This window comes from Symphalangus syndactylus, chromosome 1 (genome assembly GCF_028878055.3).
Source record: "Symphalangus syndactylus isolate Jambi chromosome 1, NHGRI_mSymSyn1-v2.1_pri, whole genome shotgun sequence".
Classification (NCBI taxonomy): domain Eukaryota; kingdom Metazoa; phylum Chordata; class Mammalia; order Primates; family Hylobatidae; genus Symphalangus; species Symphalangus syndactylus.
Window position 1 is genome coordinate 116,216,201 of NC_072423.2, and position 24,668 is coordinate 116,240,868.

Here is a 24,668-nt window from a genome sequence, read left to right on the forward strand (position 1 = left end):
TCCAGTTGACACAGGTATGTCTCTGCAGTTGCATGCATTTTCCTCCTCCTGTTGACTGTGACATCAATATAATTGAAAGCGTTTTGTTAAATTGTGATAGGACTTTTAAATCTCTAATTGAAAAATACTGTTTCTTATGGGATCTTCTGTTTAACACAATCTTAGGGAAAGTTTCAGAACTGTTGCTCCTGGCAGACACTTCATGGACATGCATACTCACCATGCCTCCTTCCTGCTGACAACTGGGGACCTAAGTCACAACCTGCAGACTGGCACAGAGAAATGTCTGACTCTTCAGTTGAGTTCAACAAATGCTTATTGAGCACCTCCTAAGTACCAGGCACTGTTGATACAAAGGTAAACAAATTTCACATTGTTCCTTCCCTAGCAAAGCTGACAAAGGGAAGGATGTGTGAACAAACCATTATAATGTAACATAATAAAATGATGAAAAATACAAGACAGAATAAAAAATACATGAGGTTAGAGACAGCTTTGAGATATTGCCTGAGCACATTCCTAAGTGAAAAATGGGAGTTTTGCAGGCAAGCAGAAGCAGGGAAAAGGAACTGAGGCAATAGGAACACTATGTGCAGAAGTGCCAAAATAGAGTCCAGAGGTGATATTCCAGAATCACAGGAATTTGAACTATGGAATAGAACATGCCAGGCAAGGAATGGCAGCTGAGGATGGCAATTCAGGCATGGGCGAGATGAGGGGCCTCACCTGCCTCTTTAAAGAACTAGTGCTTTATTCTGAAAATAAGCAGCCAGTTATGCTTACAAAGATCAAGAAGAAATATGAAAGATGGCCTAGTGGGGCAAGAAACTGGAAGACTGGTAGATAAATTTTAAAATAGGAAGTCCAGGCACAGTGGCTCTTGCCTATAATCCCAGCACTTTGGGTGGCTGAGGCAGGCAGATTGCTTGAGCCCAGGAGTCCAAGACCAGCCTGAGCAACATGGTGAAACTCATCTCTACAAAAAAATACAAAAATTAGCCAAGGATAGTGGCACATGCCTGTAGTCCCAGCTACCTGGGAGGCTGAAATGGGAGGATCGCTTGAGCCTGGGAGGTGGGGTTTGCAGTAAGCAGAGACCATGCCATTGCATTCCAGCCTGGACAACAGAGTGAAATCCTGTCTCAAAAAAAAATTAAAATTAAAAATAAAATAGTCTGGAAAATAAACTACGGAGTAGGGGACTGGACTACAATAACTGCAGCAGAGATGGCTTCCAGAGACAGGAGATAACTTCAACAAGACATAGTGGTTGAATGGATATGAAGATCGAATAAGAGGGCGAGGGCAATGCCTAGGTTTGGGGCCACGCTGGAGTGACTAGGCTCATCACGGGCCAGCAACTGAGAGAAAATCGGGAGCACGTAAGTGCAAGTGTGAGAATATGGGGTCAGGGTAGTGGAAAGAACAGTAATTTACCTTTCTGTTTCCCCAGAAAGTAAAAACATGCCATGTTTTCTCAGCCTGAGAAAAATTCAGGATCAAGTCTGTTCCACTTGAGAAAATCTTTCCCACAACAACTTATAGATATCATGTTTTTGTTTTGTTTTGTTTTGTTTTGTTTTTGAGAAAAAGTCTCACTCTGTCTCCCAGGCTGGAGTGCACAGGCACAATCTCGGCTGACTGCAGCCTCCACCTCCTGGGTTCAAGTGATTCTTGTGCCTCAGCCTCCTGAGATATCTTTAAAGTTTTCTTGTTTCTTTCTTAAGAAAACTCTCCCTAATCTCCACTCATAATTCTCAAGATGGTGTACGAATATTGCTATAAATAACTATTCATCGGGAAGTTCCAAGAAAGGTTCTGTTGGGCAATGGTTGATATAATTCATGAAATAAATATTTACCAAACGTGTATTATGTGCCAGTAATTATGCAGTTTTTATCTAGGAGGTATAAATACATTTTTGCTTTTGGTAAAATAATATTTTCACAAACATATTTAGAAAGCTTTTACAGCATTATTTTTACCCATAATGTATTAATCTTCTCAATTATGACTTCACTGGTGGTAGGTTTTAAGAATATAATCTTCATAGAAAGTGAAAAAGATATATATTTATACCATATTCCCATTAATGGTAATTCATGGCCCAAACCTATCCCTACAAGGCAACTGCTCTAGAAAAAAAAAAAAAAAAAAAATCGATGAGTTCCAAATAACAAAGTATTCCAGAATCAACTTAATTTAGTGTTTTTAATAGCCATACTTTAAAAATGCTATAAGCTTCACAGCTTAGAAATTATTTTAAATACAAATCAAAGGCTATCCTCAATCTTCTGGAGCTCAATTTCTGGGTAGCAGTTAAGAACATGAAAGGAATTTGGCAAATAAAGGGAAAACTATGTCATTTCTCTCAAAAGAATAAAGTACTGTCACAGTCAGTAGCAAAATGTGCTATCCTGATTTTCAGGGATTTGAAAAAGATTCTTTTAGAAGTCTTTCCAAAGTCATTCCATGACAAATGTCAATACTTTAAGTGGCCCCAATGTCCAACCAACTGAAAATTCTTTCTTCTTTCATCACTAATGCTTTCTCCTAAAGACCAACAAACTAAGTATCATTTTGTTAGGACACTGTTAGTCCTAGTGGGTCTCTCCCCTCTGGTCTCTATACACCAACAGCCTAGGCAAACTTCCAATAGACAGGTGTACACCTTAGTACAGGCAGGGTTATGTAGGTGACTTGCTCAGTCACATGCAGACTTCTGTTCTGAGTCTTATCACTCTAGCAGACCATTTCTTTCCTAGGTAACCATTATTCCTCTGAGATAGATATTGAGTCTTCCTGGTTCTCTGAACAGGTATGACTGCCTTCCCATAAACCAACATCATGAATTCTAACTTGGTCTCCCGTTTCATTCTTAGCTCTGAGTCACCTCAAAGCTTGGAAGAATCAGGAAAGACCTTCACCCTGATAATGAAAGAAAGACCTTCTTTACTGGCAGATCTATAGAGGTCAGCCCAGTTGTTGCTTTATATCTCCTTATTTTTTTAATGAATGGGTATGGATTTTTTTTTTTTTTGGCTCTTGTTTCTGTCTCCTTTTCACAGGACGACTTCCACAGGTTGGGAGCCTCCCCCATGGTAGCATGGTCAGGGCTACCTCAAATCTGGAGGCTTCTTAGACTTAGCACTACATCAGAACTGTGCCACTTCACATTGACAGGCAGTGTTTAAGACAAACATCTCAATCTGCCAGCCAACGAAAATGGGTGACAAGTCAGAAGATGGGACAGGGTGTAGTAAAGTGAACAGAAATGCTAACTTAACAAATGCCTCCTCAAGCTGTAAGAGTCACACGGGGAGACAGTGGCAATGTGTAGGCTTTATCTCAAAAGCAGGAATTTCTTTCTACCCTGTATTCCCAGATGCCCACCTCAAGTAGGCTCTGCATTCCCTAAGCTCCCACCTCCATTTCTGGAAACATTCCTCTGAGTACAGTAGCCAAAGCTCCTTCATCCTTCCCTCCAGGAACTCTATCTGCCCCTCTACTCCCAGTCAGATTCGTAGTCATCCTCACTAGAGAAACTGTCATAACCTAAATGGCAGCATTAGTCACCACTGTGAAGTTTCTGATGTCTGAAAAGGACTGAACTATGTCTGAAGAACTTTCCACACTCAATGCACTCATAAGGCTTCTCACCAGTGTGAATTCTGTAATGTTCACTAAGGTGTGCATACTTGCGGAAGGTTTTCTCACACTCACTACATTTATAGAGCTTCTCACCAGTGTGAGTTCTATGATGTTCAGTAAGAGATGAGCTATGAGCAAAGGCTTTCCCACATTCTTTACATTTATAGGGCTTCTCTCCAGTATGAATTCTCATATGCTGAGTGAGGCAGGTGTTCTGATTAAAGCCCTTTCCACATTCATTGCATTTATAGGGTTTTTCTCCAGTGTGACTTCTCTGATGCCGAATAAGGCAAATGCTCTGAATGAAGGCTTTACCACATTCACTGCATTTGTAGGGTCTCTCCCCTGTGTGTATTCTCTGATGTTTAGTGAGTGGGGTGCTCTGAGTAAACGCTTTGCCACATTCCTTACACTTATATGGTTTTTCTCCAGTATGAATTCGCTGGTGTTTAATAAGAGATGGGCTCTGACAAAAGGCTTTGCCACATTCTTTACATTTGTAGGGTTTCTCTCCAGTATGAATTCTCTGATGCTGAGAGAGGTTTGCCTTTGTTTGGAAAGTTTTCCCACATTCATCACATTTATGGGGTTTTTCCCCAGTGTGAATTCTCTGATGTTGTGTAAGATTTGAGTGTTTTCGAAAAGAAGAGCCACATTCACTGCATATGTAAGGCTTCTCACCAGTGTGAATTCTCTGATGATGAATAAGGTGTGTATTCTGATTGAATGCCTTCCCACATCTATTACATTTATAAGGTTTCTCTCCAGTGTGAATTCTCTGGTGTTCAATGAGATGTGAGTGATTGCGGAAGGAATTCCCACATTCATTGCATTTATAAGGTTTCTCTCCAGTGTGAATTCTTTGATGCTGAGTAAGAAACGATCGACATCGAAATGTTTTCCCACACTGCTCACATCCATATGGTTTCAATCCAGTGTGAATTCTTTGATGTTGAACAAGGAATGAACTACGACTAAAGGCTTTCCCACATTCCTCACATGCGTAGGGTCTCTCTCCAGTATGAGTTCTCTGATGTTGGGTAAGGGATGAGCTCTGAGTAAAGGTTTTTCCACATTCATTACACTTCCAAGATTTTTTCTGTGTGCAGAGAGTTGGACATTTACTTTGGTCTGAAATATCATTGGTTTGTATATTACTTGTTTCCCACTGATGCAGACTCTCTTCTGTAGAAACCCTGAGACGTGTAACAAGGCTTGAGGTCAAAAGCAAGCTTTTCTCAAAATTATATCCTTGACTAATAATTTCAGGGTGTGCTTCTTTGTGGATGAAAGTTATTCCCCCAAAACCGCCTTCCTGGAAAAGGCATGATTCAGCAATCTCCCTAGGAGACTTTTCCTTCATGCCCTCACATGCATATTTTTCTTCAAATGTAGAATCTTGGTATTCATCCTCTTGGAACCTCTTTCCTGCTATCCCTGATGAGTCAATTTTACAGACATCCTGCTCTGGAGCAGGCTTGTTCTTGTTTACCCAGCCTGAAAGAAAACAGCAGAATGAATATCTCCTGTACAGGGCAGAGTGAAGACCCCTGAAACTGTAAGACCTTAACTTTTGGCAGACCTCAGTAATGGCCTATGACGAAGGGCCGGTAACAGCAAGTGTGGCAAGTAAGTTAGAGTTGCAACTGGTGGAAGAGATACGCATTAGGGTAATGTTATCACCATTAACAAGGAACTCCCACGGGAGTAAGTAGCTACAGACACCCAAGGAACAAGAGAATGAGACAATGGAGATAAATGAAAAACAACAACCAACACACAGGCTGAGATTAGGCAAGACAGGAAACATGAATGGTTTGTAACCAGAGTGAAGAGTGGGAGAATGTAAACAGGAAAATGCTAGAAATGAGAATGATAAAATTAGTACTGGGGAAAAGTTGGCCCCAGATATGTTCACCCACCCCTGTCCCCAACATCCCTATAAGAGACAGTTATTTTATCTCCTGAGCCTCATCCAGCTTCTCCTCTAAAATTTCCAAAGGCTTCCTGTTGGCTGGCTATTTCTCCCACTGCTTGTCCCTTGCACACTCACCTGGACAAGTCTCTCTTCTAATGTCTCTCTCTTCAGCTCCTTGCATATTCAGCATCCACAGATCGTCTCTTCGCTTTGACTGGAAAACACTTCAGGTCTGGAAAACTGGGCGCCCTGCTCATGGGGAAAAAATGTGCAGGGAGGGAGGGAATATTACTGTCCCAGTAAACAGAACAAAAACAAAGATCTGTTGCCTAGGGACACTATCTAATAACACACACAATAACTCTCAGGATAACAATGTGGAAGCATCCACAAAAATCAGCATTGGCTTGTAGCCTCCTAGGTTCACACCCCATTTGTTAGCTGTTCAAGAAGTGGTAACATCAGACTAACATACTATCAAATATTTAAGCACTTGATAAGTAAATCAGAATGTTGTTCATTACCTTTTTATAATGATAAAGATTAAATGAATAGGAATATGCACATCAATTAGTACACTCTGGCCATCATACAATAATCTATATGAAAAGCCAGTTAATATAGTTAAAAGTTGTATAGCAAAATGTCCTCATAGCAAAGCTTGTGCAGTAAGTCTGATTTACCCACTTCTACCAAATGCCAAAGAGCTGAGATAGTGTTAGGGAATGCTATCTACTTGATACAAACTAGAGACACACTAATTGTCCCTTCTTCAAGATGTCATATCAATTAAACAGTTTTTCTTCAGGTATAGCTCAGTGTCAGAGGATAGGCTGCAGTTAAAAAGAAACAGAAATAAATTTAACTGTGAAATAAGTTTTGACTTACAAAAAAGTTGCAAAAATACCAGTTTCTGTAAATTCTGCTTTTTAAAAATGTCAATACCAAAACTGTTCATTCAAAAATCTCTCTCCATTTAACCTTGAAGTGAGAAGCAGAACTGGCAGCATTATTCAAGGAAAAAGGGAAGATCCAGATATGATTTTACCAGAGTCAAGAACTTGGAAGACATGAAGGAATAAAATAAGTCTGCTCAAGTACATAAAAAGCTTGGTCTTGTGGACTTCTCAGTGAAGTCTGTGCTTCTCTGCATTGAGTTTTAAAGGTTTAAGAAGATCCTTGGCCGGGAGCAGTGGCTTACACCTGTAATCCCAGCACTTTGGGAGGCCGAGGCAGGTGGATCACCTGAGGTCAGGAGTTTGAGACCAGCCTGGCCAACATGGCAAAACCCTGTCTCTATAAGAATACAAAAATTAGTTGGGCATGATGGTAGGTGCCTGTAATCCCAGCTACTCAGGAGAATGAAGCGGGAGAATCACTTGAACCCAGGAAGCAGACATTGTAGTAAGCCGAGATTGCGCCATCGCACTCCAGCCTGGGCGACAGAGCAAGACTCCATCTCAAAAAAAAAAAAAAAAAAAAAAAAGGAGAAGAAGATGATCCTACCTGGTTTTCCTGATTCTCATTCACGGGAAGAACATAAAGGGACCAGTAAGCTACTATACAATCCTACAGAGACTCAGAGACTCATGCAAGCAGAGTGGCATTTGGGTGACTAATCAGTGCTAGACGCTGGAAAAAGAAGCCAGACCCCCTATCTGGCTCCAACTTGTGTCATAGCTGGACAAAGACATTAAATGAATCATTTCAAATATGGGAGTTACAAAACTGCAAGTATGGGGTGCTACAGAATGTAAAGCAGAGGGGACCTAATATAGTCTGGGTCCCCTTTAGACGTGTGAAAGGGAAAAGAGAGACAAAATGAACATACAAAAGGAATCAAGCTCAGTACTTTGGAGGAATAAAGGAGACATAGTAATGCCCAAGTATTAAACACCAGAAATGAGACATAAAGCCTGAGGCAAGCCAGTTCAAACAGAACCCTAAAAAACATTTTAATGACTTTATCCTAAAGTGAAGAGAAAGCCATAATAAGGATTTGAAAAAGTTTGATAGAATACATGACATGGTTAGATCCACTGTTTTAAGGAAACACATTCCTCTGTCTACAGCAACAGATAATATGCATAGTGGTGGGGAGTGGGAGGGCAAGGTGAAGGCTTGAAGATCCCTTGTGAGGCTATTTCAGTAGTCCAGTATGGGGACTGAATTAAGAGAAAGGATCAACCAGAATGAATGAATATTGGTGGGAGGGGTGAGAGAGGGAGATATCAAGGATAATTAGCCAGTTTTGGGTGACGACAGTGACCTTTAGTGACAGTGGTTACACTGGTCTGGAAAGGAGTAAGTTATCTTTAGTCTCAAATATCTAAACAGAAAGTAGAACAGGGCATACATAGCTGAAAGAGAGGAGAGAGGTGTGGCCTGAAGAGTTTTAGACATAAAAAAAGTACTTGAAATCACAGGAGTAACAGATAAAATCTTTAAAGCAATGTGGCTAGGAAAAGTCCAACAGTGAGTCTAAACACTTAAAAGATCTCCAATCCCAGCAAGGTGAGGTAGCTCACACTTGTAATCCTAGCACTTTAGGAGGCCAAGGTGGGAAGATCACTTTAGGCCAGAAGTTTGAGACCAGCCTAGGCAACATAGAAAACTTCATCTCTACAAAAAACACAAAAATTAGTAGGGTGTAGTGGTGTGTACCTACAGTCATAGCTACTAAGGCGGTAGGATCACTTGAGCCCAGGAGTTTGAGGCTGCAGTGAGCTATTAATACGATTGCCTTGGCCAGGTGTGGTGGCTCACACCTGTAATCCCAGCACTTTGGGAGGCTGAGGCAGGTGGATTACCTGAAGTCAGAAGTTCGAGACCAGCCTGACCAACATGGAGAAACCCTGTCTCTACTAAAAATACAAAATTAGCCAGGCATGGTGGCACATGCCTGTAATCCCAGCTACTCGGGAGGCTGAGGCGGAAGAATCCCTTGTACCTGGGAGGTGGAGGTTGTGGTGAGGATGGATTGTGTCATTGCACTCCAGCCTGGGCGACAAGAGCAAAACTCTGTCTCAAAAAAAAAAAAAAGATTGCATCACTTCACTCCAGCCTGGGCAACAAAACAAGATCCCGTCTCAAAAATAATTAAATAAAATATCTCTAATCCTCTAAGAGATGTAAATAAAAATAATTTAATATATGATAAAAGCAGCATTTCTAATCACAAAAAGATAATTCATAAATCAAGTTGGCACCATTGCTAACTACCTGGAAAAAAAAGTGCGATTACTATATCGCGCCACACACCAAAATAAACCCAAACCAATTAAAGGGTTAAATATAAAAAATAAAACCACAAAATAAAATATGACCAATAATTCGTTCTAGGGTTAGCACTTTCAAGCATGATGCAAAATGGATAGGACAAAAATTGATAAATCTGACCACATAAAAACAATACTCTGTATATCCAAAATACAAAGAAAATGAAGACAAGCTTTAAAAAAGTATTTTTCAGTTATATATCAAGGGATAGACAGACCTAATAAAGACTTCTTACAAATGAGTAAGAAAAAAAGATGAACTGAGAGAAAAATGGAAAATACAAAAAATACACCAAGAATTACAAAAGGCCAATAAACATATCAAAACAGTGTTCCATCTTTATGGTAAACAAGGAAATGGAAACTGAAAGAATGAAGAATCAATTTTTATATCAAACTGGAAAATCTATTTTTTTTTTTTTTTTTTTTTTTTTTGAGACGGAGTCTCGCTCTGTCGCCCAGGCTGGAGTGCAGTGGCGCAATCTCGGCTCACTGCAAGCTCCGCCTCCCGGGTTCACGCCATTCTCCTGCCTCAGCCTCTCCGAGTAGCTGGGACTACAGGCGCCCGCCACCACGCCCGGCTAATTTTTTGTCTTTTTTAGTAGAGACGGGGTTTCACCGTGGTCTCGATCTCCTGACCTCGTGATCCGCCCGCCTTGGCCTCCCAAAGTGCTGGGATTACAAGCGTGAGCCACCGCGCCCGGCCTGGAAAATCTATTTTTAATGCTACACTCAAGATTCACAAAGGTGCAGGGAGTTTCTCACACACCAGTGTGAATGTAAGTTGGTACCATCTTTCTGGAGCTAATCTGGCAACATACATCAGGTGTGAAAGTTGTAGCTTCAGTTATAGTTAGGATGCTGTGATCAACATTTTGTGGATACAAGAATTCAGAACAGAATGCTCATTTTGTATATACACGACTTGTAGTGTACCTCAGAGTCATCAGTATGCCATAAAAAATGACTATATTCAGCTAGGCGCAGCGGCTTACACCTGTAATCCCAGCACTTTGGGAGGATCCACCCACCAAGGTTGGTGGATCACCTGAGGCCAGGAGTTCGAGACCAGCCTGCCCAACATGGTGAAACCACGTCTCTACTAAAAAATACAAAAAAATTAGCCAGACACAGTGGCAGTCACCTGTAATCTCAGCTACTCAGGAGGCTGAGGCAGGAGAATTGCTTGAACCCGGGGGACAGAGGCTACAGTGAGCCGAGATCACGCCACTGCACTCTAGCTTGGGTGACAAGAGTGAAACTCCATCTCAAAAAAAAAGACTATATTCTTTGACCTAGTAATTCTATTAACAGAATTTTCTCAGAAAGAAGTAACTTTCCAGAGAGAAGAAAAACAGAATTTTTCTGTTACTTGTAAAAATATCCCCTGAAATGTACATGGAAATAAAAGTTTTTCTACTGGTGGACACTGAGGATTAGCAAATTATGGTACTTCTAGTTGGTGAAAATTATTTAGACATAAAGATAATTAAAAATGAAAACATGTGTTTATTGGGAAAAAATATTTATGCCACATGTTGAAACAACCCAGTATAGTAAAATTTCAAGTATTAATATAATGTAAAATATATGTTTGTTAAAATATACATGTGTCGTGCTTGTGGTTCCAGCTACTCAGGAGGCTGAGGTGGAAGGATCACGTGAACCTGGGAGGTAGAGGTTGCAGTGAGCTGTGATAGCACCATTGCACTCCAACCTGGGTGACAGAGTGAGACCCCTCTCAAAAATTAAAAATTAAAAATACATCTGAATAAGATCAAGAAGGAAAAATAATCATCACTGTGGTAAAATAATGAATTGTGAATAATTTTCCCAAATGTCCTCTATTATCTATATTTTGCTCTACTTTAAAAAAAAAAACTAACAAATCTATAAGAATATATAACAAATTATTTATTGTGATCATTTCTGAAGAATAAAATTATGGTAAACTTTTGCCTTAAGGCCTCTCTTTTTGTAATGTTTGAAAATTTTCCCATAGGAATAACTAACTTCTGTAATCAAAGAAAAAGTGAAAAAGCATAATCAGAGATGGCACAGAGATTTATGTACAAAGATCACACTATTACTACAATTGTTAAATAAACGGGCAAATAAACATTGATAGACTAGCAAAGATAGATTATGAAAGTATCAAAAATCATAATTTCAAAGAATATTCATGAGAAAATATAATATGTTAAAACAGGAAGATACAAAACACTAAAACAAAAACAAGAAATATGCACACATAAACTGGGATTAAGTAAGCACTCAATAAACAGAAACTATTGTTAATAAACAGATAAAACACACACATTTAAAAAAGACATAAAGAAAACCCGCCAAAATATTAACACACTTATCTCTAGATCAGTTAATGGGTCACTTTAGTTTGTCCTTTATACTCTTCTATATATTTTTACTTTTCCTTCAATAAACATATATTACTTTTATAGTTAGAAAAAGTTACTTTTTAAAAATCCAGAAATAAAAACAAAAACAAAATGCCAGATCCAATGGCTATGGTATTGGCCTCCCATTCACAAGATGATAGTAGACTGGACTGGGAGTCAGGAAAGTTTGCTGTGCCAATAGCGCATGTGAGTAGGGCCTACATGACAGGCTATTTATCTGAAAAGGGTGACAAATTAGACAATATTTATGGGTCATTCCAGCTCTGATAATCCGTGAATCCTTGATGAGTTAATTCACATAAAGCATTCAAAAAGATATCTACTCGATGGCAGGCACTCAACAGGGGTTAGATGCTATTATGGTTGATACTAAAACCTATGGAGAAGGAAAGACATCTTGGTGATGACCACATCCTTCCAATCATGGGTCATCTGAGCTGTCAGCAGCTTGTCAATGTCAAGGGTCAGCAAACATTTTCTGTAACAGGCCAGAAAGCAAATTTTTTTAGGTTTAATGGGTTAAATGGGAAATATAGTCTCTGTCTCAACTATTCAATTTTGCCTTTGTAGTCTGAAAACAGAAATAGACAATATGTACTGAATGAGCTTGCCTGTGTTTTAATAAAACAGTTTTACCAAAAAAAGTGGCAGACCAAATTTGGTCCGTATTTGCTGACTCCTAGGTCTATAAGTTGCCCAGAAAATAATATACAGGTGCTTCTACAAATGCCTATTGTGGAATAATCTGGCTGTTAGTGATTTTAAGACGCTAAAAAGATGCCTCTGCAGATCTGGGGAAAGCTGAGTATTACGAAAGGTAAAAGGAAACAGGCTCTTAATAGCCCTATCCTGCTAACCTACTAGAGAGCTGGCTTCCTCCCTCTACCTTGTAAGCTTTTTCCCAGATGCCACCTCCTTACCCCTCGATAATTAGCTAAAGGAATCTAGGCAAGCTAGATGAAGTTTTTCAAGAATTTTTAACAATCCCTCCAATGAGACCACATTGAAATGTACTCCTCTCTGCAGCCCTTCTTGGTCTGCATTTTGGCACCAAACAGTGCACTCACCCAAGCTGTGGCAGTACACTTTATCTCTTATGCAGCCTTGGGTCACTTAGCAATGTGATCTGGCACAAGTTTTCTATTCTCTCTGTATCTCAGTTCCCTCACTTAAAAACTACACATAGGCCTGGCACGGTGTTTCACACCTATAATCCCAGCACTTTGGGAGGCCAAGGCGGGCGGATCACCTGAGGTTGGGAGTTCGCGACCAGCCTGACCAACACGGTGAAACCCCGTCTCTACTAAAAATACAAAATTAGCCAGGTGTGGTGGCGCATGCCTGGAATCCCAGCTACTCAGGAGGCTGAGGCAGGAGAATCGCTTGAACCCAGGAGGCAGAGGTTGTGGTGAGCCGAGATCACGCCGTTGCACTCCAGCCTGGGCAACAAGAGTGAAACCCCCTCTCAAAAAAAAAAAAAAAAAACCAAAAAACAAAACCCTACACACAATACGCTGTTGTGAAGATTAAATCAATTAGTACAAATGCTTCAAATAGTGCCTGGTATACAGTAAGTGCTAAATATTTAAAATATTACCACCAAAATCTGCTTATGCACTTATCGTCCTACATAAGACTGGAAGCATCTTTACATTCGGCAGTCTCCGACGTCACTCTTTTGTAGCCTAGCCACTAAATTCGGGGTAATGTTTGGCATGTAATGGATAGTAACCCTTCATTGGGAGGCATTAAGGTTTGCATACATGCTATCACATACAAGCTGTCAACTGAGCTTTCTGAAGAAGCAAGGAACAGACTTTTAGACAGTGCTTTAGAGATTTCTGTACCCTCCAGAATTGTAACTCAGGTCTCAAGACTCCCAACGAGTGCGCTTTACACTATTTGCCGTCTCCTATAAAAACAGGTTCTGAACAAGTTTCGGAGCTACAGGATCAGCCAGGGGAAGAAACTGGTATCGGAATCGAGAATTCTGATTCCCAGGACCTCGTTTCCTGACATGGGTCCTAGGTCTGTCTTGATCGTCTATCCATCATTCACTCACTCAATGTCATTCATTCACTCCGCCATTTTCCTAGGCATCTCCTCTGTGCCGGGCACCGTGCTGGGCCTTGGGGTCTGCAGTGCTGAGGCTGCAGGCTGGGCGGGCCGAGCCGCTAGGAGTGCCCTAGGTCCGGGCAGCACGCGTAGGCAGCAACTTGGGGAGGACCGAGGCCGGGGCTGACTTCCCAGATGACCCTCCAGCCCGTCGCCCCAGCCGTGGCTCGCCGGGGTCCGCTCTTTTCCCTTCCCTGGGTCCCAACTCGCTCACTGTGAGATCCAGGGACTCTCCGCGGAGCGGCGCAGGCGCTCCCAGAGGTGGACCGGAGCCAGCACACCGGCCTTAACTTCTGAAACCGGAAGAGTGGTGGCGCGGCCGGTAGTGCGTCAGCAGCGGACTCGCGCATCCTTTCTCTGATTCTCTAGGAAGCAGGAGGAACATCTCTATGGGACCCTAGAAGAAGGCGTTCCCTCCAAGCCCAGCCTGTAACTCCAGCTTTGTTTCCCGCCAAGCCCAGCCTGTAACTCCAGCCTTGTTTCCCATTAAGCCCAGTCGCGTTCCTGATATCCCATTAGCAACTATCTTGGCCTGAAACACAGTGGCTACCTCAACCCTCAGGAAAACTGTAGAGGGAGACGTTGGGGATGGAAAGGATGCTGGGTAGGAGCCGGAATGGGCCATCTCAACAAGAAACTAGTATATTCTATCTGCTTAAAATAGTCTCTATTAAGAACCTTGAGTGATCCCCTGTTATGTTAGAATAAAGGACAAACTCCCAATCTAGGCCCACACAAACTGACCTCAATATCAACATCTCTTATTTGGCTATCATATACATTCTGCTCTAAAGTTACTGAATTCCCATTGGCCCCCTGAAATCCCTTGCCTGTTCCTGACTCTAGATCTTTTTCCCAGGATTTTCCCTTTGGAATACTCTCCCTTCCTTCTACTTGCTCTCCCTAACCTCAGCTATCTAATTTATCTTGGTTCTTCAAATCCCAGTGCCAATTCTCACTTGACCACCTAGACTGTTGCCCTTATGGGTCTTTACACTCGCATATCACTATTAGTTATTCTAGCTCTAGCTAACCTTCTATTCAGTGCCCCCTAAATGCATACACTTGTACTTCTTTCGTAGGTATTGTTAGGAAGATACACACAAGTAGCATCCCACCCAAGGACAACTGTGAAAGACCCAATCAGTTCATTTTTATACAACTCTACTCAGCTATATGGAGCTATTATTTATCATTATATCTCAATGTTTAGCACAATGATTGGTAGAGAAGGCATTCAATAAATACTTGTTGAATTCATTAATCAGAAACAGGTGAAATTTAGATTATTTGCATTTTTGATAAATTGAAAAATGAGGATGCCATAGATTAAATCCTGAAAGCAAGCTCTCTGCACATCTGAAAGGATGTACCACCTAGCTGGCATATTCCCATTTCTTTGGCTCACTCTATCCAATTGTTATCTCCCTTGGTAGAATGTAAGCTGTATGAAGGCAGGGGCCTTTTCTGTTTTGTTCATACTATATCCCTAGCACCTAGAGCACGGCTGACATACTAGGCATTCAATCAATATTTGATGGATGACTAGGTCACCATCAACTTCCAACAAGTACAGGAAATAGTTACTCCACATAGATGTATATTGCTTGTTTGAGAGCTAAAACTGCTGGAAAACTGTCTTTCTTCCCCCAGATTACCTAAAGTGTACATTCCAGAGATGAATGTTGCTTCCCTGTGAGAAATAGAAACTCCTTCTAAATCATATTTACCTGACCCCCCCCCCCCCCCAAAATAGATTATATGAAGGTATTTTCCATTCTGGGTGGGGGGGGGCGGCGGGTTAAGAGGAGAGGGGAGGGGAAACGGGTGCAGAAGGGGAGGCAGCAGGGAAGGTGGTAGGGGCCTGGTGCGGGCATCCGGTGGAGCTGGGGTCCCCAGGCTCCGTCCATAGGAAGCGAGGCTGCGCTCACTGGGCAGTCGGAGGGGACGGGACACACCAGAGGGTGGGTGGACTCGCCCTGTCGGTGACTGTGCCGTCCAGGCCCCTCCTGCCTGGCCTTAGGTGTCCTGGATGAGGCCGCCCCGTGCGCCCCCGATGATTTTATAATCAATGGATAAAGTGGGAAAAATGTGGAATAACTTCAAATACAGGTGTCAGAATCTCTTCGGTCATGAGGGAGGAAGCTGTAGTGAAAATGTTAACATGAACTCCGACAAATGTCTGTCTGTCAAAGAGAAAAACATCAGCAAAGGAGACTCAACTCCTCAGCAACAAAGCAGTCCCTTAAGAGAAGATGTTGCCTTACAACTGGGATTAAGCCCTTCAAATAATTCTTCAAAGAGAAATCAAAATTGTGCCACCGAAATTCCTCAAATTGTTGAAATAAGCATCGAAAAGGATAATGATTCTTGTGTTACCCCAGGAACAAGACTTGCACGAAGAGATTCCTACTCTCGACATGCTCCATGGGGTGCGAGGAAAAAACATTCCTGTTCTACTAAGACCTAGAGTTCATTGGATACTGATCAAAAGTTTGGTAGAACTCGAAGTGGACTTCAAAGGAGAGAGAGGCGCTATGGTGTAAGTTCTGTACACGATATGGACAGTGTGTCCAGCAGAACTGTAGGAAGTCGCTGTCTGAGAAAGAGGTTGCAGGATACTGTGGGCTAGTGTTTTCCCATGAGAACTTACAGCAAGCAGTCAAAGCCTCTCTCTTCCAATAAAAGAAAAATCCATCTTTCTGAATTAATGCTTGAGAAATGCCCTTTTCCTGCTGGCTCAGATTTAGCCTAAAAATGGCATTTGATTAAATAGCATACAGCTCCTGTGAGCCCACATTCAACATTTTTTGATACATTTGATCCATCTTTGGTTTCTACAGAAGACGAAGAAGATAGGCTTAGAGAGACAAGACGGCTTAGCACTGAAGAAGGGGTTGATCCCCCTCCCAGTGCACAAGTACATACATTTGAAGCTACTGCACAGGTTAATCCATTATATAAACTGGGAGCAAAGTTAGCTCCCGGAATGACTGAAATAAGTGGGGATAGTTCTGCAATTCCACAAGTTAATTGCGACTCGGAAGAGGATACAACCACCCTGTGTTTGCAGTCACGGAGGCAGAAGCAGCGTCAGATATCTGGAGACAGCCATACCCATGTTAGCAGGCAAGGAGCTTGGAAAGTCCACACACAGATTGATTACATATAGGTCTCGTGCCTGATTTACTTCAAATTACAGGGAATCCCTGTTACTGGGGAGTGGTGGACCGTTATGGAGCAGAAGCCCTTCTTGAAGGGAAACCTGAAGGCAGGTTTTTGCTCAGGGACTCTGCGCAAGAGGACTACGGGAAACTCTCTGAGTTTCCACCTCTACAATAGATCCCTGCATGCCCGAGTTGAGCAGTGGAATCACAACTTTAGTTTCGATGCCATAACCCGTGTGTATTTCATTCCTCCACTGTAACTGGACTTTTAGAACATTATAAAGATCTCAGTTAGTGCATGTTTTTTTGAACCATCGCTTGCTATATCACTAAATAGGACTTTTCCTTTTAGCCTGCGGTATATCTGTCGCGCAGTAATCTGCAGATGCACTACATATGATGGAATTGATGGGTTCCCTCTACCCTCAATGTTACAAGACTTTTTTAAAAAAGTATCATTATAAACCGGGCATGGTGGCTCACGCCTGTAATCCCAGCACTTTTGGAGGCCGAGGCGGGCGGATCATGAGGGAAGGAGATCGAGACCGTCCTGGCTAACACAGTGAAACCCTACTAAAAATAAAAAAAAAAAAAAAAATTTAGCCAGGCGTGGTGGCGGGGGCCTGTAGTCCCAGCTACTTGGGAGGCTGAAGCAGGAGAATGGTGTGAACCCAGGAGGCAGAGCTTGTAGTGAGCCAAGATCGCGCCACTGCACTCCAGCCTGGGCGACAGAGTGAGACTCCGTCTCAAAAAAATTTAAAAAAAGTATCATTATAAACACAAAGTTAGAGTTCACTGGTTAGAACGAGAACCAGTCCTGTCCCCAAAGGGTGTTAACTAGGTCCGCTTTCATGTGCATCAGACAGTACACCTACAGCAAACACACGTAGCAGTGTTAGGCTTTTTCATACAGTATGTAAGTTTAGTGTTAGTATCTGTCAGATGCGACCTGCTGTTCTTTATTCAGATAAACATGGTGCCTATTGGAACAACAGAGGATAAAGCTACAGGTGTTCAGTAAGACTACAAACACATTTTGCGGATTTCACCAACAATTTGGTTTTTAATGGCTGTAGTATTTGAGTGAGGCAACACTGGGGCATTTGTTATGAAGAATTCTATTTCTTACTGAAGAACAAATTATTAATATTGGATGAGTATTTCAACAGTGTGACTAATTTTGGAATTATTTTTTCTAAGAGTTTTTCTATAATCTTCCAAACGTAATGATGTTTGTATTTACTATAAATCAAGCTTTGGAAGTCAAAAAAATAAATAAATAAAAGACTGCCTTCATTTTAGAAAAAAATGCAATTTTCTGGCCACAAGGGCATAGTGCAGTTCACTTAAGTGTTGATGTAGTTTATAATCAGATGCCTTTTCTCTTCTGCAAAAGGTACTGTTAAGTAAACCAGATTTTCTAAATAATCATTCTTAAAATTTCAGACTTACAAAGCTAGTAGTAGAATTTTATTGAAAGGCCTTAGATTTTTTTTTAATGAGTGCTTTAATTTAAAATAGGCATTTGAAATACCTGCTGCAATGTAGTCTTGCGTGTGATTTTTTTTCAGTTGATGTGCAGTCTAATTGTTTCATAAAAGTTGGATCTTTCCTATTTCCAGGATGATTTTGTGAACTATGAAGTACATGAGACTAGAAGATGCCCAAATAAATCAGATAATAGTAACTACAATGGTTGCTGATGTTGAGGTTATTGTTGAACTGTAATTAATAATTTGGATGGCAGTATTTATCTCTTTTTTGTAAACTCTCGTAGCTGAATTGCTTAAATATAATTTATAGAATTTCAGTGCAGTTAATTCTTTTTTTTTTCTGAGACTGAGTCTCTCTCTGTCGCCCAGGCTGGAGTGCAGTGGCGCGATCTCGGCTCACTGCAAGCTCCGCCTCCCAGGTTCACATCATTCTGCCTCAGCCTCCTGAGTAGCTGCGACTACAGGCGCCCGCCACCGCGCCCAGCTAATTTTTTGTATTTTTAGTAGAGACGGGGTTTCATCGTGTTAGCCAGTATGGTCTCGATTTCCTGACCTCGTGATCCACCCGCCTCGGCCTCCCAAAGTGTCGGGATTACAGGCGTGAGCCACTGCGCCCGGCCCAGTGCAGTTAATTCTTTATGGAAAATCAGAAACCTAAATTGCAGATTTAAAAGGTACCGTACAGCCATTGTATCTGTAAATAACTTAGCACGTTTTTGTTACTTAGAATAATATGTGCTACTATGTGAGTGAGCTCTTTTGGAAGTTATATCAAGTTCTAGTGTTTGCTTCTTAATAACTGAACTGAATTTGCAGTTCTGTCCTAGACATTTTGCACTAAAGTAGCCGAATCCATTCTTGTGCCTTTTTGTTAATGTGGTCTGTACCACTGGTGAGTGCTTCATAGTTTCCTTACCTGCTGCTACAGAATGTTATTTTACATCCTTATGGCTATCGCCAAGGCTGCAAAAAAGAAAAGCTATATTTGTATGCAACACTAACCCTTTGACTGCTAATGTATGTTTCTGCTTGCTGTGCCTTGTTATGACTGCTTTTTTGTGCTAATAAAGTATGTTTGGTGTAAAAAAAAAAAGAGATTATATGAAGAATATGCCATAGGGAGGTTTGCTGTTTTTCTATGCAAGATGTAACTATTAGTAAGTTTGCATTTGCTTATCCAATATCCATTTCTCCCTTTCTAACATTCCATCACCATCTTACAGACAAAGGTAACAGGCTTATAGAAGTTAACTCAACCAGTGTCACACAGTTTGTACATTACAGAATCAGGTCAGAAAACTAGAACTTTGAATTCCAAGCCCAGTGTCCCTTGAAGGCTACAGCAGAAAATCCTCTTTCCTTTTCATCATTTCAGTTGTCCTTGTCTAAATTTTCTCCTTTTTCCCCACACCATCTGTAAGCGAGTCAGAACTATATCCATGAATTTTAGATCCACTGGCCACCAGTTTAACAAGGATATCATAGCAAGTACTGCAAGTTGCCCATAAAATATCTGTTCTCCTCATCCTCCTTACTAGCCAAACTGAATTTTGTTCAGAGTGGCACTGTGCGCAGATTTCTCAAGTTCTTTCTCAGCTAAAGCTGGCCATGTGATACATCTCTAGCCTAGAACATATAAATGGAGGGCCAGGCATGGTGGCTTATGCCTGTAATCCCAGCACTTTGGGAGGCCGAGGCAGGCAGATCACCTGAGGTCAGGAGTTCGAGACCAGCCAGACCGACGTGGCAAAACCCCATCTTCACTAAAAGTATAAAAATTAGCTGGGCTAACTGTCGTCCCAGTTACTCGGGAGGCTGAGGCAGGAGAATCACTTGAACCTGGGAGGCAGAGGTTGTAGTGAGCAGAGAATGCGCCACTGCACTCCAGGCTGGGTAACAGAGCAAGATTCCGTCTCAAAAAAAAAAAAAAAAGAAAAGAAAAAGAAAAAAGAAAGAAGGAAAGAAAGAAAGAAAGAGAAAGAAAGAAGGAAGGAAGGAAGGTAGAAAAAGAAAAAGAAAGAAGGAAAGAAAGAAAGAAAGAAAGAAAGAAAGAAAGAAAGAAAGAAAGAAAGAAGGAAAGAAAGAAAGAAAGAAGGAAAGAAAGAAAGAAAGAAAGAAAGAAAGAAAGAAAGAAAGAAAGAAAGAAAGAAAATATAAATGGAGAGCTTATAGCTTATAGATGGGCCCTCCAGGAAAGTTGCTTTTTTCCTAATTAGAAAGAACAGACTTAATTGGAAAATGTTTTTTGTCCTTTGCACTTCCTCCTTCTCCCTTTCTGGAACACACTTATGAGACTGCTGATGCAGCAGCCATCTTATAATCAAGCAGTGTCACGCATGAAAATACTAACCATATTATAAGGTGAAAGGACTTGAGGAAAAAATGAGCCTGGTTCTGGAGCTGCTATAGCAGCCCTTAACTGCCTCCCCTGGGAACATTGCTAAATAATAAAAAATAACCTTTGGACTATCCACCAAGTTGGTTTTTGTTACACACAGGTAATGCTTTCCCACCTGATCACCTCTCCAAAGGGAATATATAAAAAGGGACATTCTACAGACATGAAAGTTGTGACTTTAGGAGAGCTAAAACTGCTGATAGTTCGTCTTTCCAATCCAACCAGATTATAGGAAATACAAAATCCATATGAGTGAATTTCTCTTCTTTTCTTTTCTTTCTTTCTTTTTTCTCTCTATTTTTTGTTTTCTGAGATGGACTCTGGCTCTGTCATCCAGGCTGGAGTCTACTGTTGTGATCTTGGCTCCTTGCAATGTCTGCCTCCCAGGTTCAAGTGATTCTCCTGCCTCAGCCTCCTGATTAGTGGGGATTACAGGGGCACATCACCACACCTGCCTAATTCTGGTATTTTTAGGAAAGACGGAGTATCACCATGTTGGCCAGGTGGGATTCCTGGATGAAATGGTAGATTTACTTTTAGTTCTTTAAGAAATCTCCACACTGTTTTCTATAGTGGTTGTACGAGTTTACATCCCCACTAACAATGTAAAAGTGTTCTCTTTCAACACATCCACACCAACATGTATTATTTATTATGACCATTCTTTCAGGAGTAAGGTGGTATTGCATTGTGGTTTTGATTTGCATTTCCCTGATAATTAATGATGTTGAGCATTTATCCATATGTTTGTTGGGTATTTGTATATCTTCTTTTGATAATGATGTATTCATGTCCTTAGCTCACTTTTGGATGGGATTGTTTGTTTTGTTCTTGCTAATTTGTTTGAGTTCCTTGTAGATTCTGGATATTAGTCCTTTGTCAGATGAGATTGCAATGATTTTCTCCCACTCTGTGGGTTGTCTGTTTACTCTGTTGGTGAGTTCTTTTGCTGTGCAGAAGCTTTTAGTGTAATTAAGTCCTATCTATTTATCTTTGTTTTTGTTTGTTGTGTTTGCTTTTGCGTTCTTGGTTATGAAGTCTTTGCCTAAGCCAATGTCTAGAAGGGTTTTTCCAATGTTATCTTCTTTTTTTTTTTTTAAGACAGAGTTTCGCTCTTATTGCCCAGGCTAGAGTGCAGTGGCACCATCTTGGCTAAATGCAACCTCCACCTCCCGGGTTCTCCTGTCTCAACCTCCTGAGTAGCTGGGATTACAGGTGCACACCATTACACCTGGCTAATTTTTTGTATTTTTAGTAGAGACAGGGTTTCACCATTTCACCCAGGCTGGTATCTTCTAGAATTTTTATGTTTTCAGGTCTTAGATTTAAGCCTTTGATCCATCTTGAGTTGATTTTTGTATAATGTGAGAGATGAGGATCCAGTTTCATTCTTCTGCACATGGCTTGCCAATTATGCCAGCACCATTTGTTGAATAGGGTGTCCCTTTTCCACTTTATGTTTTTGTTTGCTTTGTTGAAGATAAGTTGACTGTAAGTATTAGGCTATATTTCTGAGTTCTCTATTCTGTTCCATTAGTCTATATGCTTGTTTTTATACCAGTACCATTCTGTTTTGGTGACTACGGCCTTATAGTATAGTTTTAAGTCAGGTAATGCAATGCCTCCAGATTTGTTTTTTTGCTTTTGTTTTTTGTTTAGTCTTGCTTTGGCTATGCGGGCTGTTTTTTTGTTCCATATGAACTTTAGAATTGTTTTTCTAGTTCTGTGAAGACTAATGGTGGTATTTTGATAAAAATTGCATTGAATTTGTAGATTGCTTTTGGCAGTATGGTCATTTTTCACAATATTGATTCTATCCATTCATGAGCATGGGATGCGTTTCCATTTGTTTGTGTCATCTATTATTTCTTTCAGCAGTGTTTTGTAGTTTTCCTTATACAGATATTTCAGCTCCTTGGTTAAGTATATTCCTAAGTATTTTTATATTATTTTATTGCAGCTATTCTAAAAGGAGTTGATTTCTTGATCTGATTCTCAGCTTGGTTGCTGTTGGTGTATAGCAGGGCTACTGATTTCTGTACATTAATTTTGTATCCTGAAAGTTTGCTGAATTCATTTACCAGTTCTAGGAGCTTTTTGGATGAGTCTTTAGGGTTTTCTAGGTATAAAACCATGTCATCAGCAAACAGCAACAGTTTGACTTCCCCTTTACCAATTTGGATGCCGTTTATTTATTTAAGTTTTTTCTCTTGTCTGGTTGCTGTGGCTAGAACTTCCAATACTATGTTAAAAAGAAGTGATGAACGTAGGCATCTTTGTCTTGTTCCATTTCTCTGGGGGAATACTTTCAACTTTTCCTCATTCAGTATAATGTTGGCTGTGGGTTTGTCATAGATGGCTTTAATTATGTTAAAGTATGTCCCTTCTAAGCCAATTTTGCTGAGTGTTTTTTTGTTTTGTTTTGTTCTTTTGATATGGAGTTTTGTTCTTGTTGCCCAGGCTGGAGTGCAATGGCCTGGTCCCGGCTCACTGCAACCTCCGCCTCGCAGGTTCAAGCAGTTCTCTTGCCTCAGCCTCCCGAGTAGCTGGGATTACAGGCGCGTGCCACCATGCCTGAATAATTTTTTTGTATTTTTAGTAGAGATGGGGTTTCACCATGTTGGCCAGGCTGGTCTCAAACTCCTGACCTCAGGTGATCCGTCCATCTTGGCCTCCAAAAGTGCTGGGATCACAGGTATAAGCCACCACGCCTGGCCTTGCTGAGGGTTTTTAATCATAAAAGGATGCTAGATTTTGTCAAATGCTTTTTCTGCATCTATTGAGATGATCATGTGATTTTTGTTTTTAATTCTGTTTATGTGGTGTATCACATTTATTGACTTGCTGATGTTAAACCATCCCTGCATCCCTTGTATGAAACCCACTCGTTAATGGTGGGTTATCTTTTTGTTATGCTGTTGGATTTGGTTAGCTAGTATTTTGTTGAGAATTTTTGCACCTATGTTCATCAGGGATATTGGTCTACAGTTTTCTTTTTTTGTTATATCCTTTCCTAGTTTTTGTATTAGGGTGATACTGGCTGCATAGAATGGCTTAGGGAGGATTCCTTCTTTCTCTATCTTTTGGAGTAGTGTCAGTAGAATTGGTATCAATTCTTTGAATGTTGGATAGAATTCAACTGTCCATCTTTCTGGTCCTGAACTTTTTTTTGTTGGTAACTTTTTAATTACCATTTCAATCTTGCTGCTTGTTATTTGTCTGTTCAGAGTTTCCATTTCTTCCTATTTAATCTAGGAGGGTTGCATATTTCCATTTCTTCCTGGTTTAATCTAGGAGTGTTGCATAGTTCCAGGAATTCATCCATCTCCTTGGTATTAGTCATAATATCTCCTGTTTTGTTTCTAATTGAGCTTATTTGGATCTTCTCCCTTATTTTCTTTGTTAATGTCACTAATGGTCTATCAATTTTATTTATCTTTTCAAACAACCAACTTTTTGTTTCATTTATCTTTTGTATTTTTTTTGTTTCAATTTCATTTAGTTCTGTTCCGATCTTGGTTATTTTTTATTTTTTCCTTAGTATTTATTGATCATTCTTGGGTGTTTCTCGGAGAGGGGGATGTGGCAGGGTCATAGGATAATAGTGGAGAGAAGGTCAGCAGATAAACACGTGAACAAAGGTCTCTGGCTTTCCTAGGCAGAGGTCCCTGTGGCCTTCCGCAGTGTTTATGTCCCTGGGTACTTGAGATTAGGGAGTGGTGATGACTCTTCAAGCATCTGTTTAACAAAGCACATCTTGCACAGCCCTTAATCCATTTAACATTTAAACATGTGACAGAGCACATGTTTCAGAGAGCATGGAGTTGGGGGTAAGGTTATAGATTAACAGCATCCCAAGGCAGAAGAATTTTTCTTAGTACAGAACAAAATGGAGTCTCCTATGTCTACTTCTTTCTACACAGACACAGTAACAATCTGATCTCTCTTTCTTTTCCCCACATTTCCCCCCTTTTCTTTTCGACAAAACTGCCATCGTCATCATGGCCCGTTCTCGATGGTCGCTGTCTCTTCGGAGCTGTTGGGTACACCTGCAGAAAGGCTGTCACTTCACACTTTGAAGGTTGCACAGCAGCCAGGCAGAGGCGCTCCTCACATCCCAGACTGGGTGGCCGGGCAGAGGCGCTCCTCACTTCCCACACGGGGTGGCGGGGCAGAGGCGCTCCTCACTTCCCAGACGGGGTGCCAGGCAGAGGTGTTCCTCACTTCCCAG

At 41.0% G+C, this 24,668-nt stretch overlaps 1 protein-coding gene and 1 pseudogene across 3 annotated transcripts; one reads left to right on the plus strand and one right to left on the minus strand.

The window, feature by feature from the left end:
• Positions 1 to 1,874: 1,874 nt before the first annotated feature.
• Positions 1,875 to 13,688, minus strand: ZNF502 (zinc finger protein 502). 3 transcript variants are annotated; one of them, XM_055280685.2, is made up of 3 exons: positions 13,327 to 13,688; positions 5,705 to 5,818; positions 1,875 to 5,148 (listed from the first exon to the last, which is right to left on the minus strand). In XM_055280685.2, exons 2-3 carry the CDS (start codon positions 5,757 to 5,759, stop codon positions 3,569 to 3,571), a joined length of 1,635 nt encoding a protein of 544 aa, XP_055136660.2. In that variant the 5' UTR covers positions 5,760 to 5,818; positions 13,327 to 13,688; the 3' UTR covers positions 1,875 to 3,568. The 3 variants fall into 3 exon arrangements, with proteins under 3 accessions (XP_055136660.2, XP_055136669.2, XP_055136650.2); XM_055280694.2 differs by having other exon boundaries at positions 13,594 to 13,674; XM_055280675.2 differs by lacking the exon at positions 13,327 to 13,688 and having other exon boundaries at positions 5,705 to 8,487.
• Positions 13,689 to 15,443: 1,755 nt separating this feature from the next.
• On the plus strand, positions 15,444 to 17,387 carry LOC129489011 (suppressor of cytokine signaling 5-like; annotated as a pseudogene).
• The last annotated feature ends 7,281 nt before the right edge of the window (positions 17,388 to 24,668 follow it).